The sequence below is a fragment of the Delphinapterus leucas genome, chromosome 6, assembly GCF_059928025.1.
Source record: "Delphinapterus leucas isolate spDelLeu-1000000601 "Yukka" chromosome 6, BTC_Dleu_Yukka2, whole genome shotgun sequence".
In the NCBI taxonomy this organism is placed as follows: domain Eukaryota; kingdom Metazoa; phylum Chordata; class Mammalia; order Artiodactyla; family Monodontidae; genus Delphinapterus; species Delphinapterus leucas.
The window spans coordinates 104245100-104262510 of record NC_143134.1 but is presented as its reverse complement, the minus strand read 5'-3'; the positions used below and the strand labels follow the sequence as shown (position 1 = coordinate 104262510).

At 46.0% G+C, this 17411-nt stretch overlaps 2 protein-coding genes across 3 annotated transcripts in view; one reads left to right on the top strand and one right to left on the bottom strand.

Moving 5' to 3' along the window:
• Positions 1-1884: 1884 nt before the first annotated feature.
• LOC149749028 (uncharacterized) lies at positions 1885-12144 on the bottom strand. The gene is made up of 3 exons (XM_089913607.1): positions 11826-12144; positions 7890-8059; positions 1885-3087 (listed from the first exon to the last, which is right to left on the bottom strand). The coding sequence occupies exons 1-3, from the start codon at positions 12142-12144 to the stop codon at positions 3082-3084; spliced, it is 495 nt and encodes a 164-aa protein (XP_089769733.1). The 3' UTR covers positions 1885-3081.
• The window catches only part of SLC46A2 (solute carrier family 46 member 2), a 9870-nt gene continuing 4592 nt past the window's right edge, over positions 12134-17411 (top strand). Inside the window, exons 1-3 of one of the 2 annotated variants that reach the window (XM_022579016.3) lie at positions 12134-13276; positions 14636-14719; positions 15131-15287. In XM_022579016.3, coding sequence (XP_022434724.1) covers positions 12157-13276; positions 14636-14719; positions 15131-15287 — 1361 coding nt within the window. In that variant the 5' untranslated portion in view covers positions 12134-12156. Of the gene's footprint in view, positions 13277-14592; positions 14720-15130; positions 15288-17411 lie in introns of those variants that run through there. The other variant, XM_089913599.1, reaches the window with a different exon arrangement.

Here is a 17411-nt window from a genome sequence, read left to right as displayed (position 1 = left end):
CACAACGGGAGAGGCCACGACAGTGAGAGGCCCGCGTACTGCAAAAAAAAAAAAAAAAAGATGAAAGTACTAAAATCGTCTATATCCACGATAAGCAGTTAAGGGATACACAAAACAGTTAGATGTACAATGATATCAGAAATAGTAATCATGAGGGGAGGAGAGTACAAATGCAGGGTTTTAAAAATGTATTTAAAATTAAGAGATCAGCAACTACCCACCTCCTAGAGAAATGGAAATAAAAACAAAAGTAAATAAATGGGATCTAAGGAAACTGAAAAGCTTTTGCACAGCAAAGGAAACCATAAACAAGACAGAAATTTCTCCAAAGAAGATATACAGATTGCCAACAAATACATGAAAGAATGCTCAACATCACTAATCATTAGAGAAATGCAAATCAAAACTACAATGAGGTGTCACCTCACACCAGTCAGAATGGCCATCATCAAAAAATCTACAAACAATAAATGCTGGAGAGGGTGTGGAGAAAAGGGAACCCTCTTGCACTGCTGGTGGGAATGTAAATTGATACAGCCACTATGGAGAACAGTACGGAGGTTCCTTAAAAAACTAAAAACAGAACTACCATATGACCCAGCAATCCCACTACTGGGCATATACCCCGAGAAAACCATAATTCAAAAAGAGTCATGGGGCTTCCCTGGTGGTGCAGTGGTTGGGGGTCTGCCTGCCGATGCGGGGCACACAGGTTTGTGACCCGGTCCGGGAGGATCCCATATGCTGCGGAGCAGCTGGGCCTGTGGGCCATGGCCGCTGAGCCTGCACGTCCGGAGCCTGTGCTCCGCAGCAGGAGAGGCCATGGCAGTGAGAGGCCCGTGAACTGCAAAAAAAAAAAAAAAAAAAAAAAGTCATGTACCACAATGTTCATTGCAGCTCTATTTACAATAGCCAGGTCATGGAAGCAACCTACGTGTCCATCGACAGATGAATGGATAAAGAAGATGTGGTACATATATTCAATGGAATATTACTCAGCCATAAAAAGAAAAGAAACTGAGTTATTGGTAGTGAGGTGGATGGACCTAGAGTCTGTCATACAGAGTGAAGTAAGTCAGAAAGAGAAAAACAAATACCATATGCTAACACATATATATGGAATCAAAAAAACAAAGGTTCTGAAGAATCTAGGAGCAGGACAGGAATAAAGACGCAGATGTAGAGAATGGACTTGAGGACATGGGGTGGGGGGAAGGGTAAGCTGGGACAAAGTGAGAGAGTGGCATGGACATATATACACTACCAAATGTAAAACAGATAGCTAGTGGGAAGCAGCTGCATAGCACAGGGAGATCAGCTCAGTGCTTTGTGACCACCTAGAGGAGTGGGATAGGGAGGGTGGGAGAGAGACACAAGAGGGAGGGGATATGGGGATATATGTATACGTATAGCTAATCCACTTTGTTATAAAGCAGAAACTAACACAGCATTGTCGAGCAATTATACTCCAATAAAGATGTTTAAAAAAATAAAAGGAAGTAATCAGGCAAAAAATAAAGAGATCAGCAACTTAAAACAATCATATATAATATATAGACTGCTATATTAAAACCTCATGGTAATCTCAAACCAAAAATCTATAGTAGATACACACAAAAAAGAGAAAGAAATCCAAATATAGCACTAAAGATAATCATCAGGGGGCTTCCCTGGTGGTTAAGAATCCACCTGCCAATGCAGGGGACCCTGGTTCAATCCCTGGTCCGGGAACATCCCACATGCCACGGAACAATTAGGGAACTTCAAGTCTCTGTCAGCTCCTGAAAGATAGGGATCTTTCCCCCTAGAGAATCCCTATGGTGAAGCACCTGAGTGGAGGGAATGGTGACATTAACTTTTGACTGAGACAGAGAAGCACAGGTGTGTGTGTGTGTGTGTGTGTGTGTGTGTGTGTGTGTGTGTGTGTTCTTTTAAGGGTTGCTATATCCTGACCAAGGAGAACCAACAAGGTTCTTAGCTGAGATTAATATCCCAAAGGCCCTTTTGCCAAAAAAGTTTCTTGGTATGTTAGGGGCTGCCAGAAGGTGATGAGACTGGAAATATGGGCTGTAGCTTCTGCCTCTACATCCAGCTCCACTGACTGCAAACTTTAAGTAAAGCAGGGCTTGCAGGAATAGCGGGATTCTGAGTTCACCTTTGTCACCACTAAATAAAATCTACAGCCTGTCCAAAGTATAGTGCTGCTGAGGCTAAGAGTCTCATCCCAAAGGTACCAGTGACTCAAACTTAGCCTCGTGGTCACATGCTACTCTACTACAAATACATGCTAAGATGTCAGAGGGTTTGGTTTAGTGTAACCCATCACTACTGCTGGATGGGAGGGAGAGTGACACAATGGAAGGTGTGAGTCACAGAATTAGAAGACTAGGACTTACTAACTGTGGGTTTGGGGCCTCAAGTTCTTTATAAGACTGGTTTAAACAGTGACTAATATTTAAATTCTCTGTATCTCAAATCTAAACCCATGGGTTTCCCAGACAGTGGGAATGTAATATCTTTATTCACTTACTTAACAAATACCGATTGCACGCCTGCTAGGTGCCAGACAATGTATCAGGCTCTGGGGCTTTGGCGATGAAAATATGGTCTCGGCCCTCATTGATTTTTACAGTCCCATGGCACCAAGAGACATGAATCAAATTTATCACCAAAACAAATGTGAAAATTGCAACTGTGACAAGAAGAGGAGTTACATGGTGCTGAGAGACCCTTTAATGGGGGTGGGGTGGAATGACAGCCAGGAAAGTCAGGGAATACTTTCCTGAGGAAATGGCACTTGAGCTGAGACCCAAAGAATAATTCGATGTGAACTGGGCAAAAATAGGATTTTAACAGGTTCTAGAGAGAAGGAATAGTATGTGCAAAGGCCTGTTGTACGAAGAGTGCAAAGAACATTTGAGAAATAGAAAGCCAGTATGGCTGGAGTAGAGACAACAAGGAGCATGGTACAAGATGAAGGTGTAAGGGAAGGTACTCACCAGACTATGCAAGGCTGGCGGACCACGGTAAGAGGATTTGGCTTTAGAATAGGATGTGTATCTTGAAGAGAGAAATCTGATTTCATTCCTGGAGAAGAATGAAAATAGATAAGGATGAACCAATTAGTAGTTGATGGTGTAGGTCAAGCAAGAGATAATGATACTTTGAACTAGGGTGCTAAGATGAAAATGGAAAAAACTAGATGGATTCCAGAGATATTTAAGAGGTTAAGATGATTTGGTAAAGAATTGTATAAATAAGGCAAGAGAGAAAGATATCAAGGATACCTTTCTAGTTTATACATCTGGATGGATGGATGGTAGTGAACACTATAATGGGGGTGGGGAAAGGAGACTATGAGTATGGACTTGCACACGTTGGAAAGATATCAAGTAGGTAGTTGATATGTGGGTCTGGATTGGAGACATAACAATGAGTCATCTATATATAAACGGTACTTAAAGCTATATGTGTAGGTGAGATTGTTTAGAGAAGAGACTGAGAAGAAAGCCTATGACTGAGCCAACAAGGAATTTTAATGTTACATTCTTATATTCTTTTCCATTATGGTTTATCTTAGGATATTGAATATAGTTCTCTGTGCTATACAGTAGGATCTTGTTGTTTATCCATTCTATATGTAATAGTTTACATTTGCTAATCCCAAACTCCCAGTTCTTCCCTCCCCCACCTCCCTCCCCCTTGGCAACCACCAGTCTGTTCTCTATGCCTGTGATTCTGTTTCTGTTTCATAGATAGGTTCATTTGTGTTATATTTTAGATTCCACATATAAGTGATATCATATGGTATTTTTCTTTCTCTTTCTGACTTACTTCACTTAGTATGATAATCTCTAGGTGTATCCATGTTGCTGCAAATGGCATTATTTCATTCTTTTTTATGGCTGGGTAGTACTCCATTGTGTATATGTCTTCTTTATCCATTCATCTGTCGATGGACATTTAGGTTGTTTTCGTGTCTTGGGTATTGTGAATAGTGCTGCTATGAACATAGGGGTGCATGTATCTTTTTGAATTATAGTTTTGCCTGGATATATGCCCAGGAGTGGGATTGCTGCGTCATATGGTAATTCTATTTTTAGCTTTCTGAGGAACCTCCATACTGTTTTCCACATTGGCTGCACCAATTTACAAGGAATTTTAACTTTAAAGACTGGTTAGGGCTTCCCTGGTGGTGCAGTGGTTAAGAATCCACCTGGCAATGCAGGGGACACGGGTTTGAGCCCTGGTCTTGGAAGATCCCACATGCTGTGGAGCAACTAAGCCTGTGTGCCACAACTACTGAGCCCGCATGCCACAACTACTGAAGCCTGTGCACCTAGAGCCCATGCTCTGTAACAAGTCACTGAAGTGAGAGGCCCATGCACTGCAATGAGAGGCCCATGCACCACAACGTACAGTAGTCCCTGCTCGCCGCAACTAGAGAAAGCCCGTGCGCAGCAACAAAGACCTAACACAGCCAAAAATAAATAAATTTATTAAAAAAAAAAAAAAAAAAAAGACTGGTTAGAGTTTGAGTCTCCAAAGGTGAAAGGGAAGAGTGGTCAAAGAGAAAGGAGATATACCAGGAAGGTGTGGTATTACTGAAGCAAGAGAATAAACTCTCAAAGATTTAAGAAAGAGGCTAAAACTCTCAAAGGTTGCTCAGAGTCAAGTAGGATGAGGACTGAAAATGTCCATTAGATTTAATGACATGGAATCACTGACCTCAGAAAATCCATTTTAGTGACACGATAGAGCTGAAAATAAAATAGAAAATAGTAGAGTTTGAAGGGACTGGCTGGAAGTAAAATAGAAAATAGTAGAAGAGTCTGAAAGGTTGAAAGGAATGCAAAGTTCTGAACTTGTAATTTTGGAGCATGAAAGAGTGAGACTTGACTGGAGAAACAGCATAGGACTGCTGGGTAGTTTAGAGGGCTCATTTGAGATTGGAGTCTGTAAATTTATAGTTAAAATCTGACTAACTGTGAGACTTCCCCCCAACTAGTCCTCAGCTACTTGAATGCCAGCAGATAACTGGGTTTATCCAAGGTTGGCATGCAAAGATAAAAGAACCAGAGAGTTTGATCTATTGAAAAGGGTGTTACCAAAATGATGTACCTCTGCTACCTAAGTTAGATAGATAGAGGTAGATAGCAGAGGAAGGGAAGAAAGGAAAAATCATACATCGATTTGGAATGATTTGGAAAAATCATACATTAGTGTAGGGGTGTGTGCATCCTGATAAGATCAAAGAAACATTGAAGTAGAAGTAGCTGAACAAACAACACAGGAGAGGAGGCTGTAGTCAGAGTGGGGTATTTGAATTAGTGATTCTGGAGGTGGCACAGCTACGGTTGATGATCAGATCCAGGATCCAAGGGAGTTTGTGGCTGAAGAAGGGTGGAGGTCACTAGAGATTAGAGGCCTTGGGTTTGATTCCATCAAATCTCTTTCACTTGCAATTGATGGAAAACCTAAATACTACTGGGATTGGGAAAGGGGAATACAGAAGTTTTTGTTAAGCAACATTGTAAAAATGACTATACTACCCAAAGAAATCTACAGATTCAATGCGATCCCTATCAAACTACCAATGGCATTTTTGGTAGTTTGAACTACTACAGAACTAGAACAAAAATTTCACAATTTGTATGGAAACACAAAAGACCCCGAATAGCAAAGCAATCTTGAGAAGGAAAAACAGAGCAGAGGAATCAGGCTCCCTGACTTCAGACTATACTACAGAGCTACAGTAATCAAGACAGTATGGTACTGACACAAAAACAGAAATATAGATCAATAGAACAGAATAGAAAGCCCAGAGATAAACCCACACACATATGGTCACCTTATTTTTGATAAAGGAGGCAAGAATATACAATGGAGAAAAGACAGCCTCTTCAGTAAGTGGTGCTGGGAAAACTGGACAGCTACAAGTAAAAGAATGAAATTAGAACACTTCCTAACACTGTACACAAAAATAGACTCAAAACGGATTAAAGACCTAAATGTAAGGCCAGACACTATCAAACTCTTAGAGGAAAACATAGGCAGAACACTCTATGACATAAATCACAGCAAGATCCTATTTGACCCACCTCCTAGAGAAATGGAAATAAAAACAATAATAAACAAATGGAACCTAATGAAACTTAGAAGCTTTTGCACAGCAAAGGAAACCATAAACAAGACAAAAAGCCCTCAGAATGGGAGAAAATATTTCCAAATGAAGCAACTGACAAAGGATTAATCTCCAACATATACAAGCAGCTCATGCAGCTCAATTTGAAAAACACAAACAACCCAATCCAAAAATGGGCAGAAGACCTAAATAGACAATTTCTCCAAAGAAGATATACAGATTGCCAACAAACACGTGAAAGGATGCTCAACATCACTAATCATTAGAGAAATGCAAATGAAAACTACAGTGAGGTATCGCCTCACACTAGTCAGAATGGCCATCATCAAAAATCTACAAACAATAAATGCTGGAGAGGGTGTGGAGAAAAGGGAGCCCTCTTGCACTGTTGGTGGGAATGTAAATTGATACAGCCACTATGGAGAACAGTATGGAAGTTCCTTAAAAAACTAAACACAGGGCTTCCCTGGTGGCGCAGTGGTTGAGAGTCCACCTGCTGGTGCAGGGGAAACGGGTTCGTGCCCCGGTCTGGGAGGATCCCACATGCGGCGGAGCGGCTGGGCCCGTAAGCCATGGCCGCCGAGCCTGCACATCCGGAGCCTGTGCTCCGCAACAGGAGAGGCCACAACAATGAGAGGCCCGCGTATTGCAAAAATAAATTAAAAAACTAAAAACAGAACTGCCATACGACCCAGCAATCCCACTACTGGGCATATACCCTGAGAAAACCATAATTCAAAAAGAGTCATGTACCACATTATTTGTAGCACTGTTTACAATAGCCAGGACATGGAAGCAACCTAAGTGTCCATTGACAGATGAATGGATAAAGAAGATGTGGCACATACATTAATGGAATATTACTCAGCCATAAAAAGGAAACGAAATTGAGTTATTTGTAGTGAGGTGGACGGACCTAGAGTCTGTCGTACAGAGTGAAGTAAGTCAGAAAGAGAAAAACTAATACCGTATGCTAACACATATATATGGAATCCAAAAAAAAAAAAGGTTCTGAAGAACCTAGGGGCAGGACAGGAATAAAGATGCAGACGTAGAGAATGAACTTGAGGACACGGGGAGGGGAAAGGGTAAGCTGGGACGAAGTGAGAGAATAGCATTGATCTATATACACTACCAAATGTAAAATAGATAGCTAGTGGGAAGCAGCTGCATCTCACAGGAAGATCAGCTTGGTGCTTTGTGACCACCTAGAGGGGTGGGATAGGGAGGGTGGGAAGGAGACACAAGAGGGAGGGGATATGGGGATATATGTATATGTATAGCTGACTCACTTTGTTATACAGCTGAAACTAAGACACCATTGTAAAGCAATTATACTCCAATAAGGATGTTAAAAAAAAAGAAAAAAAAAGGTGAAGAGGTAGTTTAGCTTCAGGCAGAGCTCATAGGATGTGATCAGGATCTGACTCTCCATCTTTCAGCTCTGCTGTCCTCTATAGGGAGATCTCAGGCAAGCTCTGCTCTAGGGGGAGCAAAACGGCTACCAGTAACTCCAGGCTTTCATCCTCAGCAGTCTAAGATGAGCAGAGAAGAGTAAGTGTCTCCTCCCTAACTATTTAAGTCAGAGTCCTGCGCCTCATTCTTACTGGTTCAAATTTGGGTCACATTTCCATCTCCAAACCAATCACTGTCATCACAGGCACTCAGTGCTGTGATTGGCCAGACCTGAGTCTCATTTCCACTTGGAAGATGGTTCATCAGAGGAAAAATGGGGTGTTCTTACCAGAAGAAGAATCAATGTATCCTGGCCAGTAAAAACAGATGTCTTACTTCTTCTACAGTGTTGAGCAGGTTGTTCATGAGGCCATTCATGTTGGGAGCAGAGCTTGGGGTAGACAGGAATCCCATTAAGCCAGAATCTTTGAAAGAGGAGGCATGGCCTGGCGTCAGTGACTGCAGGTGTAAAACAGAACTTGGAGTGTTTGTACAGTGCCTCTTGATAACTCTTCAGACTTGAAAGATCCTTGAGGGCAAAGGATTTTGTATCCCTGGTACCAAGTAGTGAGCCTGATACTCAAAAAATGCTTGTGAATGATGGATGGATGGTAGATGAGTGGATGATGAATGAACAAATGAGTCACTGAGTTTGAAAATACCTTAGGAATAGACTTTGACAAAGTTTTGAACACAAAAATGCATTTTGAAAATGTATCTCTTCAATTATGTCAGAAATGGAGCATTGTGAAAATAGCATGGACTCTCAAGTCACACAAACCAAGATGTGAATTCTGGCTCTGTGTGACCTCATGCAAATGATTTAGCCACCCTAAGTCTGTTTCCTCACCTATAAAATTGGGCAATGTTAGGGTGCCACCCTGAGGAGGAGTAGCCAGTGAAACAATTTCCCAAGAAGATCCATGGGTGGCATTCATTATTTTGATAGCTTATTATAAATGAGGCGTAGCTCTCAGCCTGACAGAATAAAAAACTTCATCAGCACTCGGAGAGGGAAGTCATTTCCCAGACAGAGGCCTACGTTAACCAAATTAGAAAGGCAGAGAAATCAGAATGCTAATGTATTAACTTACCATGAGAAATTATTTGGAGTATTCGCGTAACTAGCACATTTTCTTCCTGCGCTCAGCTCTATTGGGAAGTAAAATCACAACTAGAAGATTGCTTGTGCTCAGGCAAGGGAACTTGGGGTGGCCCCTGCATGTAGCGATGGGCCAGCCATTGGGAAACCCTAGAAAGAAAGTTCTTGGATGGTCACTGACAAGGTTTATCTCTGTCTCCTAGGATGAGTTTGTATATCTTTGCTTTGTTCATTATATATTTATGTCTTGGAGGGCATCTTCTTTCCTTCACTTGTAATGTCTTGGGAAAAGGCTCACCTCAGCCCCTAAAATACCAACAATAGAGAAGAACACTTTTCCCATCAGTGTAGGCTGCATCAGCAGCGAGGGTCTCCCTGGCCCTCAGGATCTGGGTCAGATGGCTTAACCACCCAAGTCCACAGCCTGGGACATTCCCAAGCCCGTCCCAGATTTCAGCAAGTCCCTGGGAGACTGGTGTTCTTGTGGTCTCCTCTCCTTCTGCTTGCTCATGATCTCTGCCCAGAGTTACGTTAATCCAGACATGAATCACAGATTATTCACCAGCTTCCACCAAATTAAAAAAATAAAAGATCCCACTTACACGAAACACTCATGAGTAGACTTTTCTTAAAGAACCAAGGAGGTAGGGTGAGGTCTCAGGAAGGATTCATATACACACGAGACAGCAAGCTGTTTAGAGCCCTATTGGACCTTCCTATTCTTCTAAAGTTCCTCTGACCACACTGACACGGGGGTTCCTGTTCTCACCAGCAGACCCGAGTCTCACTTCCCCATGCCTCTTTTCTGCCTCCCCCGCTCCCCACCCCAATGGAAAGTCAAAACAAACGCTCCACCTCTCTCCCTGTCTGCTCGACCCCGACACAGGCACGGCAGCCCTGGTGAGCAGGAACCTAAAGTCATACAAGGGAGACTCAAGTCAGAAGAAGGTCCTCTCTGCAGGAGTGTGTACTTAGAGGAAGCAAGCCAGCCAGGGAAACCGGTCTCCACCTAGTCCAAGGCAGTGAGCCCGTGAGACAGAAGAAGAACAACTGCAAAGAAATAGAAAGGGTCCTGGGGCAGCAAATGATCCTGGCTGTTCTTGTGGGATCTACACCCTGCAAGAGTCCAATTTTAGCATCTGCAGGGACACACAGGGCTGGCAGGACCTCCCCCTCTCTCCCTTGGCGCTGGGGTTTAAGGACAAAGCCTCCAGGCTGGGACCCACGCTGGCTTGGGTCCTGTGCTGGCTCCTGGCCCTTTAATTCAGGTGCTCAAGGAAGGACTCTTCTCCAAGAGGCCTTTGTCTTGGAGGAAGGGCTGAGCCTAGCTGCTCCTGAGGGTCTTGTTTGGGGTTTTTGTTTGTTTTTTGTTGCTGTTGTTGTTGAATTGTGGTAAGAACACTTAACATGAGAGCTTCCCTCTTAACAAATTTTTAAGTGTATATAGTGTTACTGACTGTAAATACAACGTTGTACGGCAGATCTCTGGAGCTTCTTCATTTAGCTTGGCTGAAACTTTATGCTACTTGACTAGTAATTCCCCATTTCTCCCTCCCTCCGCCCCCAATCCCTGGCAACCACCATTCCACTCTATGAATCTGACAATTTTAGATACCTCATATGGGAAATCATGTAGCATTTGTCTTTCTACAACAGGTTTATTTCACTTAGCATAATGTCCTCAAGGTTGATCCATGCTGACACAAATCTCAGGATTTCCTTCTTTTTAAAGGCTGAATAACATTCACTTGTATTTATATACCACATGTTCTTTTTCCGTTCATCCATCAGTGGACATTTAGGTTGCTTCCACATCTTGGCTACTGTGAATAGTGCTGCAACGAACACAGGAGTACTAATCTCTCTTCAAGAACCTAAAACTAGGACTTCCCTGGTGGTGCAGTGGTTAAGAATCCACCTGCCAATGCAGGGGACATGGGTTCGAGCCCTGGTCCGGGAAGATCCCACATGCCGTGGAGCAACTAAGCCCGTGCACCACAACTACTGAGCCTGTGCTCTAGAGCCCGCAAGCCACAACTACTGAGCCCACGAGCCACAACTACTGAGCCTGCATGCCACAACTACTGAAGCCTGCGCACCTAGAGCCCATGCTCTGCAACAAGGGAAGCCACCTCAATGACAAGCCCGTGCACCGCAACGAAGAGTAGCCCCCACTCGCCACAACTAGAGAAAGCCCGTGCGCAGCAACAAAGACCCAATGCAGCCAAAAATAAATAAATAGATTTATGTATTTTAAAAAAAGAACCTAAAAATAAACAAGTGGGACTACATCAAACTAAAAAGCTTCTGCACTGCAAAATAAAAAAAATCAACAGAGTGAAAAGGCAACCTACAGAATGGGAGAAAATATGGCACATCATATCTCTGAAAGGGAGTTAATCTCCAACATATATAAGAATTCCTACAATTCAGTTGTAAAACAAACATGGGCTAAGGACGTGGATAGACATTTCTCCAAAGAAGATATACAAATGGCCAAGAAGCATATGAAAAGATAAGCTAATCATCAGGGAAATGCAAATCAAAACCACACTGAGGTATCACCCCACACCTGTCAAGATGGCTATTTATCAGAATAGGTAAGTGTTGGTGAGGATGTGAGACATTGGAACCCTTGTGCACTGGTGCTGTGAAAGGAAAATGGGCAGCTTCTATGGAAAACAACGAAGTTTCCTCAAAAAAATAAAAGCAGCGCTATGATCTAGCAATCCCACTGCGGGGTCGGTATCCAAAAGAATTGAAATCAGCACCTCAAAGAGATACTAGGGCTCCTGAGTTTTTAAAATTTCTCTCAAAGTCTCTGCTACCCAGCTCCCCACAGCACATAGGTCCCCGTCACTTTTAAACCCCAAAATAAAACCTCACCACCCCCCACCCCCACCGCCGCCAACACGCTGATCCCAGGCACCTCACGGCTTGCCCCAAACTCCCTTCCAGGTACAGAATTTTGCCCCCTGCCTTGGGGGGGCCAAGTCCCAGGGGAAGGTGCCCAGCGACCTGCGGGAGGTCCAGGCACGCCCGGCCGTGCGGAAATCGGCCCTTCAGGCGGCCGCGCTGCCCGGAGCAGCGTGACGCGGGGGCGCAGCCGGACTCCAGACTCACCGCGCGCTCCCCCGCGCCTCGCTTCCCTGGGCTGCAGCCGGACTCCAGACTCGCCGCGCGCTCCCCCGCGCCTCGCTTCCCTGGGCCGCCGCCAGTCCTGCTCCGCCGCCGGGGGCGGAGCGTGGCCCTTTTTGGTCCGGGTAGGCGTGGCCGTGGTCCCGGAGGTCACTGGGCCGCCCCGCTGGCTGCTGTCACTTGCGCCCTGCGCCTGGCTCACCTCGGCTCGCAGGTTGCCCCGCGCGCACCCGGGCTGCGCCCCCGCCCTCCCGGGAGCAGCTGCGCCAGCAGCAGCGGGCAAGCCCCTCCCTCCATCCCCCATCAGAGAGACGACATGGGCCTGGGGACCACCTGCCCGTGCAGGGGCCCCCTGTCCCGCCCCCAGGTGTCGACCTGGATCGAGCCCGTGGTGGCCTCCACCCAGATGGCCGCCTCCCTCTACGACGCGGGGCTGCTCCTCGTGGTGAAGGCGTCCTTCGGAGGCGAGGTCTTGTCCAACCACAGCGCTAGCCTGTCTACCCTGGGGGCTCTAGAGAACCAACAGCAGAGGGCCATCTCCAACTTCTACATCATCTACAACCTTGTGTTGGGCCTGACACCCCTGCTGTCGGCCTATGGGCTGGGCTGGCTCAGCGACCGCTACCACCGCAAGATCTCCATCTGCATGTCTCTGCTGGGCTTCATGCTCTGCCGCCTCGCGCTGCTGCTCAAGGTGCTGCTGGACTGGCCCGTGGAGATGCTCTACGGGGCGGCAGCGCTGAACGGGCTGTGCGGTGGCTTCTCAGCGTTCTGGTCGGGGGTCATGGCCCTGGGATCCCTCGGCTCCTCGGAGGGCCGCCGCTCCCTGCGCCTCATCGTGATCGACTTGATCCTGGGCTTGGCGGGATTCTGTGGGAGCATGATCTCGGGGCACCTCTTCAAGCAGCTAGTCGGGCACTCCAGCCAGGGCCTGGTGCTGACCGCCTTCAGCGTGAGCTGTGCCACCTGTGCCCTTTTCTACAGCCTCTTCGTGCTGAAGGTCCCTGAGTCCACGGCCAAGCCCAGCAAGGCTATGGATACGGTGTCTGGCACAGTCTGCACTGATAACACCCTGGATCCTGATCCGACAGACAAGCAGTGTGTGCTAAGGCACCCTTCATCTCCTGCAAAAGCAAAGCCCAAGAAAACCATTATTGCTCTGCTCTTTGTGGGTGCCATCATATATGACCTGGCAGTGGTGGGCACAGTGGACATGATGCCCCTTTTTGTGCTGAGGGAGCCTCTGAGTTGGAACCAGGTGCAGCTGGGCTATGGTATGGCTTCAGGGTACACCATCTTCATCACCAGCTTCTTGGGCGTCTTGGTCTTCTCCCGCTACTTCCAGGACACCACCATGATCATGATTGGAATGGTCTCCTTTGCGTCTGGAGCCCTTCTCTTGGCTTTTGTGAAAGAGACATACATGTTCTACATTGGTGAGTCTGGCATTCTTGGGGAGGCAGGACAAGGACACTGCGCATCCCCCGAGTCATGGGGCTGACCCCAGGGATGCTGTGGTCTAGGTGTCCCAGCTCAGCACCGGAGATTATACCTGCTATCTGTTAGACACAAGGGAGACAGGATGATGTGCACTTGAGTTTGTCGGTATTGTTACCTGTGTGGCCCCTGAAATGTTACCAGAGTGGTGCCCAAAGCTCTAGGAAGTCAAGGGAGGGCTGGTCAGTGGTGCCTGGAGTCAGCAGGAGAGCCTTCAGGATGCCCTCGAGTGGAGGAGATGGGGTTGAGTTTCTTCTCCCCAGTTTTAAAGGGATAAAACATTAAGTAATCCAGCTGAAAAAGTCCTTTAATTAAAATCATTTCAATCATTTTGGGTCAAGCACAAGCTTTTTAAAAAGAGAGAAAAATTCTCCATAAATGCCTTCCACAACCAATGTAATACAGTCATTCCCTCAAGGAAGCAGAATGAAGTTCCTATCTGAGGACAAAGACAGCCCACAAGCAGAGAGCTCTGGCCCGTGCTCCAACAGACCTTTCTGCAGTGATAGAAATGTTCTGTATCTTTCTGCCTAATACACTAGCTATTAGCCACGTATGGCTATGAAGCCCTTGAAATGTGGCCAGTGCAACTTAACAGAATTTTTCATACTATTTCATTTAAATTAATAGTCACGTGGCTGGCTAGTGGCTAACATATTCGAACAACTCAAGATGGTTCCCAGAGACCGTCCTTTGGCAGAGGTCACACAACTCAGAAAAACCCCTCACAAAATGGCAAGATTAGCTTTCGCCAGCTCCCAGTTCAACAGGCCGTGTGCAAGAGCCAGAGTCCCCCCTCCCCACCACACACACACACACACACACACGCCAAGGGATAATGAACAGGGCTTGAGGGAAGGAGGGGTGTGTGGCAGGTGTGTTAGTGGCACACATTTCTAGATGCAGTCTGCCAAAGCTCCTGGGACCATCTCCCAGAGGTGACGATGAACGGCAAGCGCAGACACCTCTCTCCCAGGAGGCAAGGAGTTCTGAGTGACATCAGCTCCACTTCCCTAGAAACAACTCTACCAATAAAGACACCCTTCACCCTCTGTCACCACTGTGCTTGGCACCATGCAGACGGGTCTGCAGCAATGTGCTCAGAGAATCAGCCTGCCCCGGGGCAGGGGGAGGAGGTGAGGGGGGGGGGCTCCTAGTCTGCCAGGAGAGAAACCATTTCTTCAAGGCCACATAGGATTGTGGGAGAGGGGGTAGGGGAGGCCTTTGCTCTATTCTAATTTACTCTTTGGCCAAGGCTGGGCTACAGTGAGGAGTGCTCTCCTGTGATTCCTTTCCAGCTCGGGCCGTCATGCTGTTCGCTCTCATCCCCATCACAACCATCCGATCGGCAATGTCCAAGCTCATCAAGGGCTCCTCTTATGGTGAGTGAAAGGAATTTCTCGGATGTTCTCTCTGGGTGGACAGTTTCAGAGCCAGTCGGCTTGAGGCACAGGGTTTGGACTGGCAGAAGGCACAGGAGAGAGTTCCAGAAGCAGCCTTGAAGACACTAGAAACACACTGGTGTCCAACCAGAGTGGAGCGAGTGAGAGCAGGAGGGTGGGAAAGACTCGGAAAGTCAGCCGCTGAAAAGCCACAGTCAAAGGGAGATACTGCCATCCAGGGGCCACGGGAAGAGTCAGCTGGGTGGAGGCAAGAATCCTGTAAAATGAGCCAGGAAGACAGGGGGAGTCTGGGGAGGGTGAGGGGTCTCCTGAGAGCCCCCCGGAGACTCAGCTCTCAGGGAACATGGAGGGACAGCTTAGTAACCTTGGTAACCTCGGTCCCTTCCACAGGAAAGATGTTTGTCATCCTGCAGCTGTCCCTGGCTCTGACCGGGGTGGTGACATCCACCATGTACAACAAGATCTATCAGCTCACCATGGAGAAGTTCGTTGGCACCTGCTTTGCACTCTCCTCCTTTCTCTCCTTCCTGGCCATCATCCCGATTGGGTAAGACAGAACCAGCGTCTGCTCTTTGGGCTGGGGCCTGGGGCTTAGGTCAAGGACTGCTGGAGCATTTCCAGCCCATTATCATAAAGTATTATTTATTTTCAACAATTACAAAATGGGTTCTGAGTAGGCTCTCTCACAGAGAAAAAGTTCTCCTGTTTCCCCAAACTAATAATCTGGAGATTTGGAAATTCCCTGAAGTTATAAGTAATAAACAGAGGGACCTAACAAGATTGCTCACTTCCTGGTGGTTTTGTAATACAACTTTATAGGCAACTCATATACTTCCTTGTAATCAGGGGCTGGGATTAGAAGCCTTCTTGTACCACTCAGACCTCTTTTGTTTAGTCTCCTTTAGGCGAGAGTCAGCCGGCCTCACTTCCAGGTACTCTTTCTCGTCTGTACCTTCCAAGGGCTTGGCAACTTCTGTGCTCAGTGCCCTTTAAATCTCATGGCCACCGGACTGTGTGAGCTTCCCTGTAGGACGCGGTCAATTCCTTTGATCTCTCTGGGGGAATTTTCTTGTTTGCAAAACAAGAGCGCTAAAGTCTGGAAGATAACAGGCAGGAGGAAGGATAGAGAAGCAAAGGAGGGGTACTCCAGGCCCATGGGGAGAGTGCCAGCCTAGATCGTCACCAAAATGGACCACATGGAACAGTCTAGTCTTCGACCAGCCCCATCCAAGGGAGATTTGGTACGAGCCACAAGTACAAGCCATATTATGTGATTTAAAATTTTCTAGTAGCCATGTTTAAAAACAATAAAAGTAACAGGTGAAATGATTTTAATAACATTTGATTTGGCCCAATAGATCCAAAATATCTTTGTAATCAATTTATGAAATCAATGAGTCTTTTAAACTAAATCTTCAAAATCTGGTATTTTATACTGACAGCACACCTCAATTTGGACTCCATTTGAACACCTTTCAAGTGTTCAGTAGCCGATGTTAACTAGTGGCTACATATTAGCTCAGTTTCGGTCTGTTTAGGCCCCCAAAGGTGTGGTTATCTCACACTTGTATCAGTCCCGCCAGAGGATTATTGATATCCACAGTAAGATACAAGGGACTTGATATATAGATTTGCATTTTAAAGGGACCAGCAGCACCCCAGGGCCCCGCATGTCAGTAATGGTGCTGTTGTAGGCAGCAGAGTAGAGCAGAATTGAAGGCGGGTGGGAAGTGGGCGGTGGAATTCTCACCATCATCTTTGAATTCTCACGTTGCATTGCATAGGTCCCTGCCTGCACAGAAGCCTGAGCCTCCTGAGACAGGAGCCATCGATCATGAAGGCTCTTTGCTTTATTTCATAGTTGAGAAAATAATAAGATATGAGGATCAGACAGCTGAGAGAATTTGTACAAAACAGCAGACTTGATTACTAGTGCCTTCTTGGGCCAGTTCTCATTTTCTCAAGGTGTGGGACTGAGCCAGACCTGTCCTCAAGCTGCCCAGCCCTTAGGCCTTTTCATGTGCCACTGTTTTCATGAGAGTCTCAGCTGAATAGGCTGGGTTTAGCTAGAGCTGACCCACAATGCAAACTTCTCAGGAGTCCCAGCTCTCTGTCCATGTGAGTAATGGGTTAGTAGCCGTGCCGCTTGGAAGTTATCCAGTCCTGTTTGATTGGCAGTTGGTTGAAATATAGTGTCTTTGACCTAAACAAATCAACAAAAAACAACAAAAGAAAACAAGTCTGACTAGTTAATGTGTGTCATAGCTAGAGATATAAACAAGTGAAAGCATTGAGAATATGCAATAATTGGTTCTTTTCTGCAGTTTCATTGCTTCATATGTGTGCTAAGGAGATGCTTTCCCCCTTTTTTAAGAGACTTTGGGGTGCATGAAACAGGTGTGCTGCCCTTGACACCTACCCCCCGATGTACTATGTAATAGGCACCTGGACCCAGCCCTACACTGTGTGCATGGAATCTTGATTAAGATATGCATGATCTTCATGATCTTATATCACAGAAGCAGGGACAGAATCTTGAGCCAATCTTAAGTAACTGAACGCTTATGTGAATTGAGGCACTTAAGTAGTTGCTAATTGTTTTCCTCTGTTGTAGACATTTAGCTGTAGAGGGACCCATGTGCAACCGAAGCCTCCTTTGCTTGCTGTACAT